At 44.0% G+C, this 13422-nt stretch overlaps 1 protein-coding gene across 1 annotated transcript; it reads left to right on the forward strand.

Moving 5' to 3' along the window:
• Positions 1-7662: 7662 nt before the first annotated feature.
• LOC130475201 (glutaminase kidney isoform, mitochondrial-like) lies at positions 7663-8625 on the forward strand. Its single transcript, XM_056846942.1, has one exon. It carries the CDS (start codon positions 7825-7827, stop codon positions 8623-8625), a length of 801 nt encoding a protein of 266 aa, XP_056702920.1. The 5' UTR covers positions 7663-7824.
• The last annotated feature ends 4797 nt before the right edge of the window (positions 8626-13422 follow it).

Raw genomic sequence — 13422 nt, forward strand, 5'->3', positions numbered from 1 at the left:
AGGGTATGAGCTTTCGTGAGCCACAGCTCACTTCTTCTTTCTGAAGAAGTGAGCTGTGGCTCACGAAAGCTCATACCCTACCAGAAAATATTTTTGTTAGTCTTTAAGGTGCTACTGGACTCTTGCCGTTTTTGACTACTGCAAACAGACTAACACGGCTACCCACTGTGAATTAACTTCTAACAATGCCATCCTAAGCAGAGTTAAAAAGGTAAAGGTCCCCTGTGCAAAGCACTGAGTCATTCCTGACCCATGGGGTGACATCACATCCCGACGTTTCCTAGACAGACTTTGTTTACGGGGTGGTTTGCCAGTGCCTTCCCCAGTCATCTTCCCTTTACCCCCAGCAAGCTGGGTATTCATTTTACCAACCTCGGAAGGATGGAAGGCTGAATCAACCTTGAGCCGGCTACCTGAAACCGACTTCCATTGTGATCAAACTCAGGTCGTGAGCACAGCTTGGACTGCAGTACTGCAGCTTTACCACTCTATGCCACGGGGCTCTTTGCACCCTTCTAAATCCATTCCAGTCGATGGGTTCATAAGGGTATAACTCTGCTTAGGATGACACAGGATGTCTTTGTTTTTTTACTGGTTAAGCAGTATACATTGGGGTAATAAAGGACCCAATGGGTATCATAAAATGTTGAAAATGAAGGAGGCTGTTCTAAGTTTTTGTAGTTTCACATTGTTAGGTACCATCTTCATTCACATGCCAATAAGATATTGTAAAACTTGTAAGGTATATGAATATATATTTTAGCCTGGATAGGGAATAAACCTTGGCTATTAATGCAAGACACTCTTTTTGTCAGTTAAGAGCTGGGAAAGCAGCTGGCAATTCCTTTTAATTTATTCATCCATCTGTCTCGACTGGTTCTCCCTTCCAACTCAAACTCTTATTTGCTGGAAACAGCCGTTGTTTAGAACTCCATGAAAGCATTTCACAGTAGAAGGCATTTTGGTGCCCATCAGTAAACAACTGTGATTGATCTTACAAGACACTGAATGAAACTGCATATTCATGAATGACAATGGCATATTTTCTGTGTACACCCATGTAAACAACAATGCTGTTTGCCCAAACGTGTTGTATGTTGCCCAGGCTATCTGCATGAGCAAACATACAGTTAATTCAAGCAGGCTGTAGAAATAGTATAAATAGATAATGGCAGGATGGGAGGATGAAGTTATGGTTACTCAAGGTCAATGTTCAATAATTCATTCAGATGTACACATATATGGCAGAAATGTTATATTAAATCTTCTAATTTGGCTTCGGTCATGTGTACACAGCTGGAAATCATGAGCACACAGACATTTATTCAACAGATATCCACTTTTGTTGCAATGCCTCTACAAGTTGTATGACACCGTCACACTATAATCAGTCTCATTTTACTGGGCCAAAAAGGGAAGAGATGTATTAGTATAAGTGACAGGAACTCCCATGTATTCTAGAAAAGATGTTAGCACTATAGAGAGTAGGTGGTTGGTGAGGAGAGGAGATGGGTGGAAGTTGCAAACACAGATTAGCTGAAGCAGCAGCAACCCCACTGCAGAGCTCCATATAAAGGAGACACTTCGCTTCCAGAACCTCAGTATAGATGCAGTGATGCTAGCAGCTCCACAGCAGAGAAACCAGAGCCCTGAGCTACTCCCTGGTTTAATTTCTTCCAGCAGCTCTGTAGTTAGATTTGCCAGCCGTCAGGTACTAGCTGGAGATCTCTTGCTATTACAACTGATCTCCAGCCAATAGAGATCAGTTCCCCTGGAGAAAATGGCCGCTTAGGCAATTGGACTCTATGGCATTGAAGTCCATCCCCTCCCAAACCACGCCCTCCTCAGGCTCCACCCCAAAAACCTCCTGCCGGTGGTAAAGAGGGACCTGTCAACCCTATCTGTAGTTCCCAAAGAAACAGCCAGGATGTGAGTGGATGCGAGGGACAGTGCTAAGTCAGTTGCATTCTTATAAATCTGCCAATTCCCTTTCAATTCTGTTTGTGTATTGCAGATGCCAGAAGCAGCCAGAGGAAGATGGGAGGCAGAGTTGGAGGAACAGAATGAAATAAAATGGTTTAATTTCCATTTCTTCAAATGGGGTTTAGAAGTCTAACAGACAAGTTAGGGAAAGCTCTGCCTCATAGTCTGTCCAGAAAGAAACAGACTGGTGTAGTGTGATTGCCAGGAGGGACACACACTGGTTGTTAAGCTCCAGAATTTACTCTTTCTAGGCAGTAGGAAGCTAAGGGGCAAACAGAGGCCTATGTGTAATTAGCTCCAGTAATTAATACAGTTTTCGTTACCTCTGGTTACCTTCTTGGTTCTCACAAGCAGGCAAGAATTTTCCTTCTAAATTACAAAGGCAGTAGAGTCAACTCCACAGCAAGCTTGAGGAAGGTGGGAGTATACTTATACAGATTAGTATAATTTACCTCACAGATGGTTAGCCTACAGAGAATTTACCAAGTAAACACTTATGGTTGCTCCTGCTAAAAAAAAACCTCCTGTCACTGTGTCTATGTCTTTCCTACCCCTTTTACATCCAGAAGGCACCAAGGTGTAGCAAGGAAGGAATTCAGTGTTTGGCACCTGCACACCAGGGTGGAAACAGACCAGGATTGTGTCCTTTATGTATTAAACCCTGTAGGGAGATAGAATGGCAAGGGACCTTGAATATCTTATAATTTGGGGGTTATAGTAGGACTCACGAAGAATTATATGATATCATCCCATTGTATCAGTTCCTACATGAGATCCAAAGAGCCCTGCATGTACTTTCATTTATGCCCACTAGGATTCATGAAGTCCCTTCATTTTACCTCAGCCCTGTTTCATGAAAAGCAACTTCCAAAAAGGGGGGCACTGGTAATTTATATGGAACGGAGAAACCATAGAATCATAGAGTTGGAAGGGACCACAGGGTCATCTAGTCCAACCCCCTGCACAATGCAGGGAATTCCAAACTACCTCCCCCCCACACCCCCAGTGACCCCTACTCCATGCCCAGAAGATAGCCAAGATGCCCTCCCTCTCATGATCTGCCTAAGGTCATAGAATCAGCATTGCTGACAGATGGCCATCTAGCCCCTGCTTAAAATCCTTCAGGGAAGGAGAGCTTACCACCTCCCGAGGAAGCCTAACACTAACAATTGGCAGGGGGAAATGGTTTTGCCTTTTGTAAAACAAAACCTTGGGTAGGTTTAATGGCGACAAAATCTCACCACCTAAAAGACTATGTCTAAATTTAAGTGGGTATGTGGAGTTTTTGGAAACTTCTTGTTTGTTTAAAATCTGTATAGAGTTCGTTGCTAACATTATCGAAGGAAAGATATACCAATATATGTGGAACTGAGATTTAGGAAAGTAGACAGGGAAAATAACTCAGGGACACAGGAAAAGACAGAGGTGAGAGAGTGAGGGAACAGTTACAGGGAGAGACTCAGGAGAGAAGCACAGAGACAGAGTCCTGGAAAGACAGAAAGTTCTGGAGCTCCAAGTAGACTTTCCATATGACTCTTGCCTGACACTCAACTAAATACTAACCCCACTTGAAACAGTATGCACAAACAAAACACCTCTTCAGAGTGTTCCTTTCTTAATTGCCTCCTGATTTCATCTTATTCCAGTAAGCATGACTGATTGTTAAATGCATTTACTAGCCTTGGAAATGAAGCGGGTCAGTGCTTTTTGAGTGACTAAGCTCTTAGAATTGACCCCTTCCTGAGAAGTGGTATGTTATCTTATTTAGCTAGTCACTTACTAAGCAGGACTTAACTACTTTACTCACTTAAAAAAACAAGTTTTTTTATTGATGTACTTCCAGTAAATGTGTGTATATGCAAGTTATATTTTGAATAATTCTGCATACGTACAACAGTAATACCATGTTTATGTGCTCCAATATGTGAAAGCCTGTAACACCTTCTTTTTGTACATTGTAGAATTTATTCATGCAAGACATTTAACATTTGTTACAGATAACTTGTTGCAATTGTTAAATTACAAAAGTTATTTAATTGATGTGTGTCCATAAGATGATAGTTCAAAAGCAATTTTTTTTTTTAATATTAAAGTCCAGGACATCACAGGAATGGTGATGCTGGAATATCAGTTTGCGTTGCTATTGTTGCAAAAGTTTTTGTTGCTTTAGGCATAAGCACACTAGATGTTATTATATTATTTGTAGTTGAATATATGTTTTGTAGGTTGATCAAAGCCTGTAACAGAAATACGCTGAATATCCATCGTTTCTAATGCTGTAAACTTCTGGGGCATTTTTAGTTCATACCACAGCTTCCACAGCGCTTCCTCGGGTACTTACGAGTCCTTCTTCATGCAACTCATAAGAGTTACTAGAGAGTATATGAGCCTGCACTTTGTCTCTGAGAGAACTGAAACTCAAAACATTTTGGTACCTAAGGCAGAAAATCTGGTTGTCTCTTCCACATGGACAACAAACCAAATTATGAATATTTTGCTGCTCTTGAAAGGTGAGCTTTTTCAGGCTATCTAGAAGTAGAGCAGGACCAATTGAAAGTAGCTGATCATATACATGGGTAAGAAAAGTCACAAGAAGAGCATGATGTAGAAATAGGGTGTATGTGTACAAAAGTATGCCCCCCAATGCTTTCCTTGCTGCCACAGGTAAGACATGGGCACTCTTCTTTCCCGCCATCTTTCCAAGTCAAAAGTTAGGGTAGCTGCCTATCCCACTTTATTCTTTCACTCAAACTTTCAGCTTCCTAGTGCAGCTTTTTGTTTTTTAAAAAAAGCGTTTCAGCAGACACATAATTATGTGGCATATCTGATTTGGGGTTTAGACATCGCTATAACAAAAACTCTGGATTACTAGCACTACAACTCTACGCAAAGTTACATCAGTCTAAGCCTGTTGATTTCATTTGACTTAGACTGGAGTAACACTGACCTGTGTGTGTGTGTGCGTGTGTGCGTGTATGTGTAAAGTGCTGCCAAATCGCAGCCAATCCATGGCGACCCCTTTTGGGATTTTCAAGGCCAGAGACAAACAGAGGTGGTTTGCCAGTACCTTCCTCTGCACAGCAACCCAGGTATTCCTTGGTGGTCTCCCATTCAAATACTAACCAGGACTGACCCTGCTTAGTTTCTGAGATCTGATGAGATCAGGCTATACCATGCTGCCTTCCTTCCCATACTGCCCTGTAAGCTAACATATTTCATTTATCTATTGCATAATGCCTTTCTGCCAGTACATTCAAGATGGCTTATGATTTAACACACTAAAAACACTAAAAAAAGAGAGAGAGAGACAAAGGTCAGCAAATAAATAAATCAGCAAAAGCCTCTCATGTTGTTGGTGGTCTTTTCAGGAGCTGATGGTATGAGCGTCTTGGCCTAGGCTTCTCCCCTTTGTCCTACCCTCAGGTCAGACTGACAGCTCCTCAGAAGGTGAATGCAGGACCCTCTCAAGAAGTTGGGAATTTCATAGAATCATAGAGTTGGAAGGGGCCATACAGGCCATCTAGTCCAACAACCTGCTTAATGCAGGATCAGCCTAGAGCACTGGTTCCCAACCAGGGGTCCGTGGACCCCCAGGGGTCCGCGAGAACTAAATTAAGGTCCGCGAAACAAAGTTATAAACCCATAATAAATTAATATTTTCAATTAAAAGTTCTCTATTATAAAATATATATATATTCAAATATTATTCTAAGTTTAATGTTTAACTAACAGTTATGATTAAAGTTTATTTTCAAATTCTCGAAATTTTTATTTTGAACCTTGGGGTCCCTGCACCAAACAAAAAAGTCCTAGTGGTCCCTGGTCAAAAAAAGGTTGGGAACCACTGGCCTAGAGAATCCCTGACAAGTGTTTGTCCAGCCCCTGCTTAAAGACTGCCAGTGAGGGGGAGCTCACCACCTCCCTAGGAAGCTGATTCCACTGTCGAACAGCTCTTACTGTAAAAAAAAAAAATCCTAATATCCATCCGGTACCTTTCCACCCGCAATTTAAACCCATTATTGCAAGTCCTATCCTCTGCTGCCAACAGGAACAGCTCCCTGTTCTCCTCTAAGAGACAGCCATTCAAATACTTAAAGACAGAAATCATGTCCCCGCCCCTCAACCTCTTCTCCAGACTAGAGCAGTTTCAGTACCAATTATTGGGTTAGATCCAAAGAATCACCAGTAGGAAATGCATAGCCACTAAAAACATAAGGACATAAGAAAAGCCATGCTGGATCAGACCAAGGCCCATCAGGTCCAGCAGTCTGTTCACACAGTGGCCAACCAGGTCCCTCTAGGAAGCCCACAAACAAGATGACTGCAGCAGCATCCTGCTGGTGTTCCACGGCACCTAATATAATAGGCATGCTCCTCTGATACTGTAGAGAATAGGTATGCATCGTAACTAGTATTCATTTTGACAAATAGCCATGGATGGCCCTATCCTCCATGAACATGTCCACTCCCTTCTTAAAGCCTTCCAAGTTGGCACCCATCACCACATCCTGGGAGTTCCACAATTTAACTACCGGTATGTGTCCAGCAGTCTTTTCACACAGTGGCCAACTAGGTGCCTCTAGGAAGCCCACAAACAAGATGACTGCAGCAGCATCCTGCCTGTGTTCCACAGCACCTAATATAATAGGCATGCTCATCTGATATTGGACAGAATAGGTATGCATCATGACTAGTATCCATTTTGACTAGTAGCCATGGATAGTCCTATCCTCCATGAAAATATCCATTCCCCTCTTAAAGTCCATTGACCTTTTAAAGACTTCCAAGTTGGCACCCATCACCACATCCTGGGGCAGGGAGTTCGACAAGTCAACCATGTGTTGTGTGAAGAAATACTTCCTTTTGTCTATTTTGAATCTCTCACCCTTCAGATTCAGCAGATGACCCCACTAGCACTGTTCTGCAGACATTTGTGCAACAGTTTACACAATAATTAATGCGGTGCTGTTATATGTAGCTCTTCAATAGTCATTAGTATCTGCAAGAGATTGTGCAAGGTTTATTGTACAAATGTTGTCAAATTTACTTTCAGTTTCTTCAGTAATGTTCTGGTAAAATGTTCTAGCCCAGCGCCATGATATTTGCCAACACCTCTCCTAGTGTCCACCAAGTATTTTTAGAAAGTGAGCAGAGTGGCAAGGTTTCTGATGGGCCTTGGGAGATTTGTTTCGCTGCGCAGATTTTAAAAAAATGTTGCTTCTGCAGCAACTGCCCCGCAGCACAAGGATCTTCACTGTGTGACTGAAGGTAAGCTGTGGCAGCTATTTTGTGGCAGGCTCCACCTCCTGCGGCAGGCATTTTGTGGCTGCGCCCACCATGCTGCCTCAGAATCCAAAGATGCCCACAGGCTCAGAAAGGTTGGGGACCCCATTCTAGCCCTTTGGCTCTAACACGTTCCTTTTTTTGTTGTAGGTTCTACAGAAAAAAGTAATCTGACCCTTGGTCTGAGGCAGCTTAATATAAAGAATAATTACACCAAGAACAAACTAAGATACCCCCAACTAATATTAGGGAATTCTTACAGCCTCTGCATCAAGATCAAATCGGGAAACAAAATGTCAAGGTTAGTCTACTACTTACCAACCCACTGCAAGATTCTGAGGCGGGGCTGATCTGTAAGCATGGCACACTGAGAAACCTGTCAAAAAAGCGCATACCAAAGTCCCGTTTTGTCTTCAATCCTGCGTAAAGCCTCTGAAGTACGCGATCGCTGTTAATGACCTTGGCACCGAATACGTACACAGATACGTTGGCAAAGAGCCGAGCGGACTGAGATTCAACAAATTGTTCCTTAACGAAGATGACAAACCTCACAATCCTATGGTGAACGCTGGAGCGATTGTGATCACCTCCTTGATCAAGCAAGGAGCTAATAATGCAGAGAAATTTGACTATGTGATGCAGTTCATGAATAAGATGGCCGGAAATGAATATGTTGGATTCAGTAATGCCACGTTCCAGTCCGAAAGAGAAAGTGGAGACCGAAACTTTGCTATAGGCTATTATCTAAAAGAGAAGAAGTGTTTTCCAGAAGGTACAGATATGGTTGGCATCCTGGACTTCTACTTTCAGCTGTGCTCCATTGAAGTGACCTGCGAGTCGGCCAGTGTAATGGCAGCAACCCTGGCAAATGGTGGATTCTGCCCGATCACCGGCGAGAGGGTCCTAAGTCCCGAAGCCGTTCGGAACACCCTCAGTTTGATGCATTCCTGCGGCATGTATGATTTCTCAGGACAGTTCGCCTTTCACGTCGGCCTTCCTGCAAAGTCGGGGGTCGCTGGCGGCATTATCTTGGTGGTCCCTAATGTGATGGGGATGATGTGCTGGTCGCCTCCTCTGGACAAGATGGGCAACAGTGTGAAAGGGATCCACTTCTGCCACGAACTGGTTTCTCTGTGCAATTTCCATAATTATGACAACTTGCGGCACTTTGCAAAGAAGCTCGATCCTCGCCGAGAAGGGGGTGATCAGCAGCATTCCTTTGGACCGTTGGACTGTGAAAGCCTACAGCTCGAGCTTGCGTTAAAAGAAACTGTGTGGAAAAAAGTGTCACCTGAGTCCGACGAGGACATCTCCACCACTGTAGTATATAGAATGGAAAGTCGGGGAGAGCAGAACTAACAGAGCCGGCTGTGGTTTCAGAGAGTTCGTTTGTACTCTTTCAAACACGCTCCGGTTCCTCTAGATTGTGGAGTCCCGAATATTTCGGTTTGTTTTTTTGTTTTGTTTTCTTTTGATTTGTAAATAATAAAATATTATTGAAATTAAAAAAAAAAAAAGCGCATGCCTTGAGAATGAATGAGCTGGATAAGAGATTTGGTCAGAACTGAAGATTGAGAGTGAGGATGGTCAGAAGAGTCATGTTGGTTTGCTGACCTTACCTGACAGTTGTGCAATATCATTTGAAGTCAACACACGGTAAATTGTCACATGCAACTAACCACTAAGCTACACAACCACCATGACAGAAAATGATTTTCTGTACTTATTTATATACTAGAATGTGTATTCTACGCTCATAGGCTACATAACAATTCAAACAATATAGAAGAACACATTGCACACACATACACACACACACACACACAAAACCCTAACATAAAACTATGGAAAGTGCTTTCAAATGGCCTGCAAGACCACTCCAAATTAACACACAAAAGCATTTTCCAGGATAAATATTGAAAGGTTGGGAGCAAAAAACAATTCCTTCTAAACTCCAAAGCACTTGTACTGGATATTTGGGGTGAAAGGCAGGCTGGAAGTGTTACCAGATAGTGAGAAAGTAGGCCCTTTGAGAAAAGGACAATAGATTTATGCATCTGATGGTTAACGATTTTTCCTGTATAATAAAATAAAACGAAAACTTATGCCAAGAAATCTTTTAAAGGGCAAGGCCCTTTGTTGTTTTTATTGCAATTTATGTGCGTGCGTGTGTTAACTGCTGTCAAATCTCTTCTGTAGACTCTGTGAATTGATTACCTTTAAAATGTCATATCCTTAACCACCTTGCTCAGGTCTTGCAAACTGAGAGCCATGGCTTCCTTTATAGAGTCAAACCATCTCTTGTTGGGTCTTCCTCTTTTCCTGCTACCTTCAACTTTTCCCAGCATTAATGTTTTTTCAGTGACTTTTGTCTTCTTCTAATGTGACCAAAGTATAATAGCCTCAGTTTAGTAATTGTAGCTTCTAGGGAGAGTTCAGGCTTGATTTGATCTAGAACCCATTGAATCATGTGACTTAGTCAGGTGATACCAGACCAAAAGAACAACTGAACTTGTAGAGGTGTGGTCATTGTAACAGGTTGCAGCAGCTGGCTCTGTGGCATAGGTTATATAAAGTGCTAGTCTCGTACTGGGAGGGGTCCTTATTCAAACCCCACCCTGGTGCTTTACAGCAGGTGAGCATGTGGCTGAGCCTGCAAGTAGCAATAGCAGATGCTCTGCTCCTTTGAGGGCCAGCATGGTATAGTAGTTAACAGCAGTGGTTTGGAGCATTGGGCTCTAATCTGGAAAACCAGGTTTGATTCCCCACTCCTCCACATGAGCAGTGGACACTAATCTGGTGAATCGGGTTTGTTTCCCCACTCCTACACATGAAGCCAGCTGGGTGACCTTGGGCTAGTCACAGCTCTATTAGAGCTCTCTCAGCCCCACCTACCTCACAAGGTGTCTGTTGTGGGAAAGGGAAGGTGATTGCAAGCCAGTTTAATTCTTCCTTAAGTGGTAGAGAAAGTCGGCATATAAAAACCAATTCTTCTTCCTTCTTCTTCACCAGACTGGGACCTGAGGAAGATAGATGCAAGAAGAAAAAGAGCAAGAAATGAGACTGATGGTAATACCAGGGGAGGAGAGGGATGGGGGAAAGGAGGAGCAGCTGCTGCAGTGTCAAGCCAAGCCAAGCACAGCCCCAAAAGACGAGCATGAAGGACCCTGATGCAGACATAAGTCAGCCATTGGAGGATTCACCTGGCTCAGGTGAACAAGAAGGGCTGTGGCTCAGTGGTAGAACAATCTGCTTGGCATGCAGAAGGTCCCAGGTTTAATCCCCGGCATCTCCAGTTAAAGGGACTAGGCAAGTAGGTGATGTGAAAGACCTCTGCCTGAGACCTTGGAGAGCCACTGCCGGCCTGAGTAGACGATACTGACTTTGATGGACCAAGGGCACTGTAAGGCAGCTTCATCTGTTCATGAGCAGCTTCGCCTGGGAAGAACCAGGCTGACCCTGGCACATTCAGGGTGAGCAGCTAATCCTTGTACCACTCCGAAGAACTTCTCCACAAGCTGTGATTACTTGGCTGTGATGATCAGAGATGATGGAGTCACCAAGAGATTTCTGAGCACAAAGCTACAAGTGCCGAGACACTCTGCATCCTTGGAAAGTGGAGTTTGGCAGGATCTCAGGTCATGCTGTGGCACAAAAGGTCTGCCTCTTCTGACCTAATTTGGAATCGGTACACCTTGTGGCCACCCAAACTGGCTCCCTTGTACTCATTCCTACCTGTCTGTACCTTTGGCGGACCCCTCTCCAATACTTATGTCCCACTTCTACAAGAATGTTGCTAGGACTTGTGGGTCCTGGTTGGAAACAAAGACAAGACACCTAGCAGCAATTTCAGGAGGCTCTGGTAAAATGATGGGCTTCTGCTAAGATATAGGAAAGTACCTACAATGCCAACTCCTGAGACTAGTCCCAAATGGGGAGTTTGATTCGAGAAGGGAAATGCTGTGTGGAGGCTGCATGAATGAACATTTGGAATCGGTTGCTTAAGAGACAAGAGGACACAGAAGCTTGCTTAGCAACAGTGGAAAAGCCTAATTACCCCTAGAAAAAATGATCTAAAATTAATGTGATTAAAATAATTACAGATATGTTTGCATATTTCTGCAAATTTGTGGCCACAATTGTTTTTAGCAAAGTGGAACATCTTACAACCACCACAGGCACCAATTCTTCAGCTGTGTGTGGGGAGGGGTATTCTTTGGGTAGGAACACTTGTCAGCTGTTCTCATGCCTTTCCAACCTCTTCTTGATAACACAAAAGAGCCATTTGTGAGTTTTTGAAAGGCTCCCTCCCTTTCTCTCTCTTTTTGCATCTTGTTTGGGCAAATGACATCATGCACAAAACTCTTGGTCTGTTTTCTCTTTCCGAGTTTCTTTTGCTGTCCTCATTTGTATCTCCTGTTGGGTTGTCCCCCCCCCCCCCCGAGTTTCCTCTACATATGCCAGGCGGAATCCAAGATTCAGCTTTTGAAGCTGTTCCCAAAAGAGACTGAATGAATCCAGTGCTATTCCTCTCTAATAGCTTTTCAACATTGCTGTATTTTTGTCTGTTATCTTCCCAATAAGGTTGCACAGAGTCTAATTGGGTTGAAGTGAGTGGCTTCGCCTGCCCGCGGCATTCCCCTTTGGGCCTCAGCTTTGAAAAGAGAGGGTTTATAGCACCCACCTCCTCCACTACTCTAGTCTCATTCTGCACGTGCTCTCAAATACCAGCCAGGAGTGACCCAGAAAGACCTCCTCAGCCTGCCAGGGCTTACATACTTAGAATCATAGAGCAGGAAGGGGCCATACAGGCCATCTAGTCCAACCCCTTGCTCCATGCAGGATCAGCCTAAAGCATCTTCTGCAGAGCCACTTGGCTCTTCCCCCTTTCCCATTATACCTGTGGAACTTTGCTTACCCTGGAGCCTGCCCTCCCCTCTAGGTGCTGTTTGTTGGCTGTTTGAGGGTGAGGCTATTGTCTGGTAAATCTCTCCTGGGATCCTCTCTTCCAGTGTGGTGTATTGGTTAAGAGTGGTGGTTTTGAGCGGTGGACTCTGATCTCAAGAACCGGGTTTGATTCCCCACTCCTCCACATGTGCAGCTGATGCTAATCTGGTGAACTGGATTAGTTTCCTCACTCCTACACATGAAGCTAGCTGGGTGTCCTTAGGCTAGTCACACTCTCTCAGCCCCACCTACCTCATAGGGTATCTTGTGGGGAGGGGAAGGGAAGGTGATTGTAAGCCGGTTTGATTCTTCCTTAAATGGTAGAGAAAGTCAGCTTGTAAAAACCAACTCTTCTTCACCCAACGATTCACCTCTTTCAAGGTGTCTGCTGGCCCTTCATATGGTCCTCCAGTCTGTCTTGCTGGCTGCTGCCTTCCTACCCCAAGGAACAGCACCTGTGCTGCTGTGTCCTGGCATCTGCCCTGGCCCAAGTTGGCAGCCATCACCATATCCTGGGGCAGGGAGTTCCACAATTTAACTGACTAATGGCAATAGCAGCAAGGAGCTTTCAAGTTAAGTGAGAAGCAGAAGTGGTTTGCCATTGCCTTCCTCTGCAGAGTCTTCCATGGAGGTCCCCCATGTCAGTCTAGTGAGACCCGGGCCCTGCGGGACTTGGCTCAGTTCCTCAGGGCCTGCAAGATGGAGATGTTCTGCCAGGCCTACTGCTGAGGGCAGCAACAGTCTATGCATCTAACTGGCCTCCCTCCACCTTTTTCTCCACCTTCTTCTTCTTCTCCCACTGCCACTGGAGCCCCCACTTTTATCTCTCCTCTGACCATATCTTAATACAACTTTTGGGGGTGCCGGAATATAATGGAATGGATTGGTATGTTTTAAAGGGAATCTGTTTTATTCACTTTGAATGATATTTTATTGTGATTGTATAGTCTGATAACAGAATTACTCATGTGTTGTCGAAGGCTTTCACGGTCAGAGTTCATCGGTTCTTGTAGGTTATCCGGGCTGTGTGACCGTGGTCTTGGTATTTTCTTTCCTGACATTTCGCCAGCAGCTGTGGCAGGCATCTTCAGAGGAGTAACAATGAAGGACAGCCCGGATAACTTACTCATGTGTGTTCACTGTTGGAAGCTGTCCTGTGGCTGACTTATGTCGGGGAAGGGCAGGATATAAATTGGATAAAAGAGAAAT

Source organism: Euleptes europaea, chromosome 3, assembly GCF_029931775.1.
Source record: "Euleptes europaea isolate rEulEur1 chromosome 3, rEulEur1.hap1, whole genome shotgun sequence".
NCBI lineage: Eukaryota > Metazoa > Chordata > Lepidosauria > Squamata > Sphaerodactylidae > Euleptes > Euleptes europaea.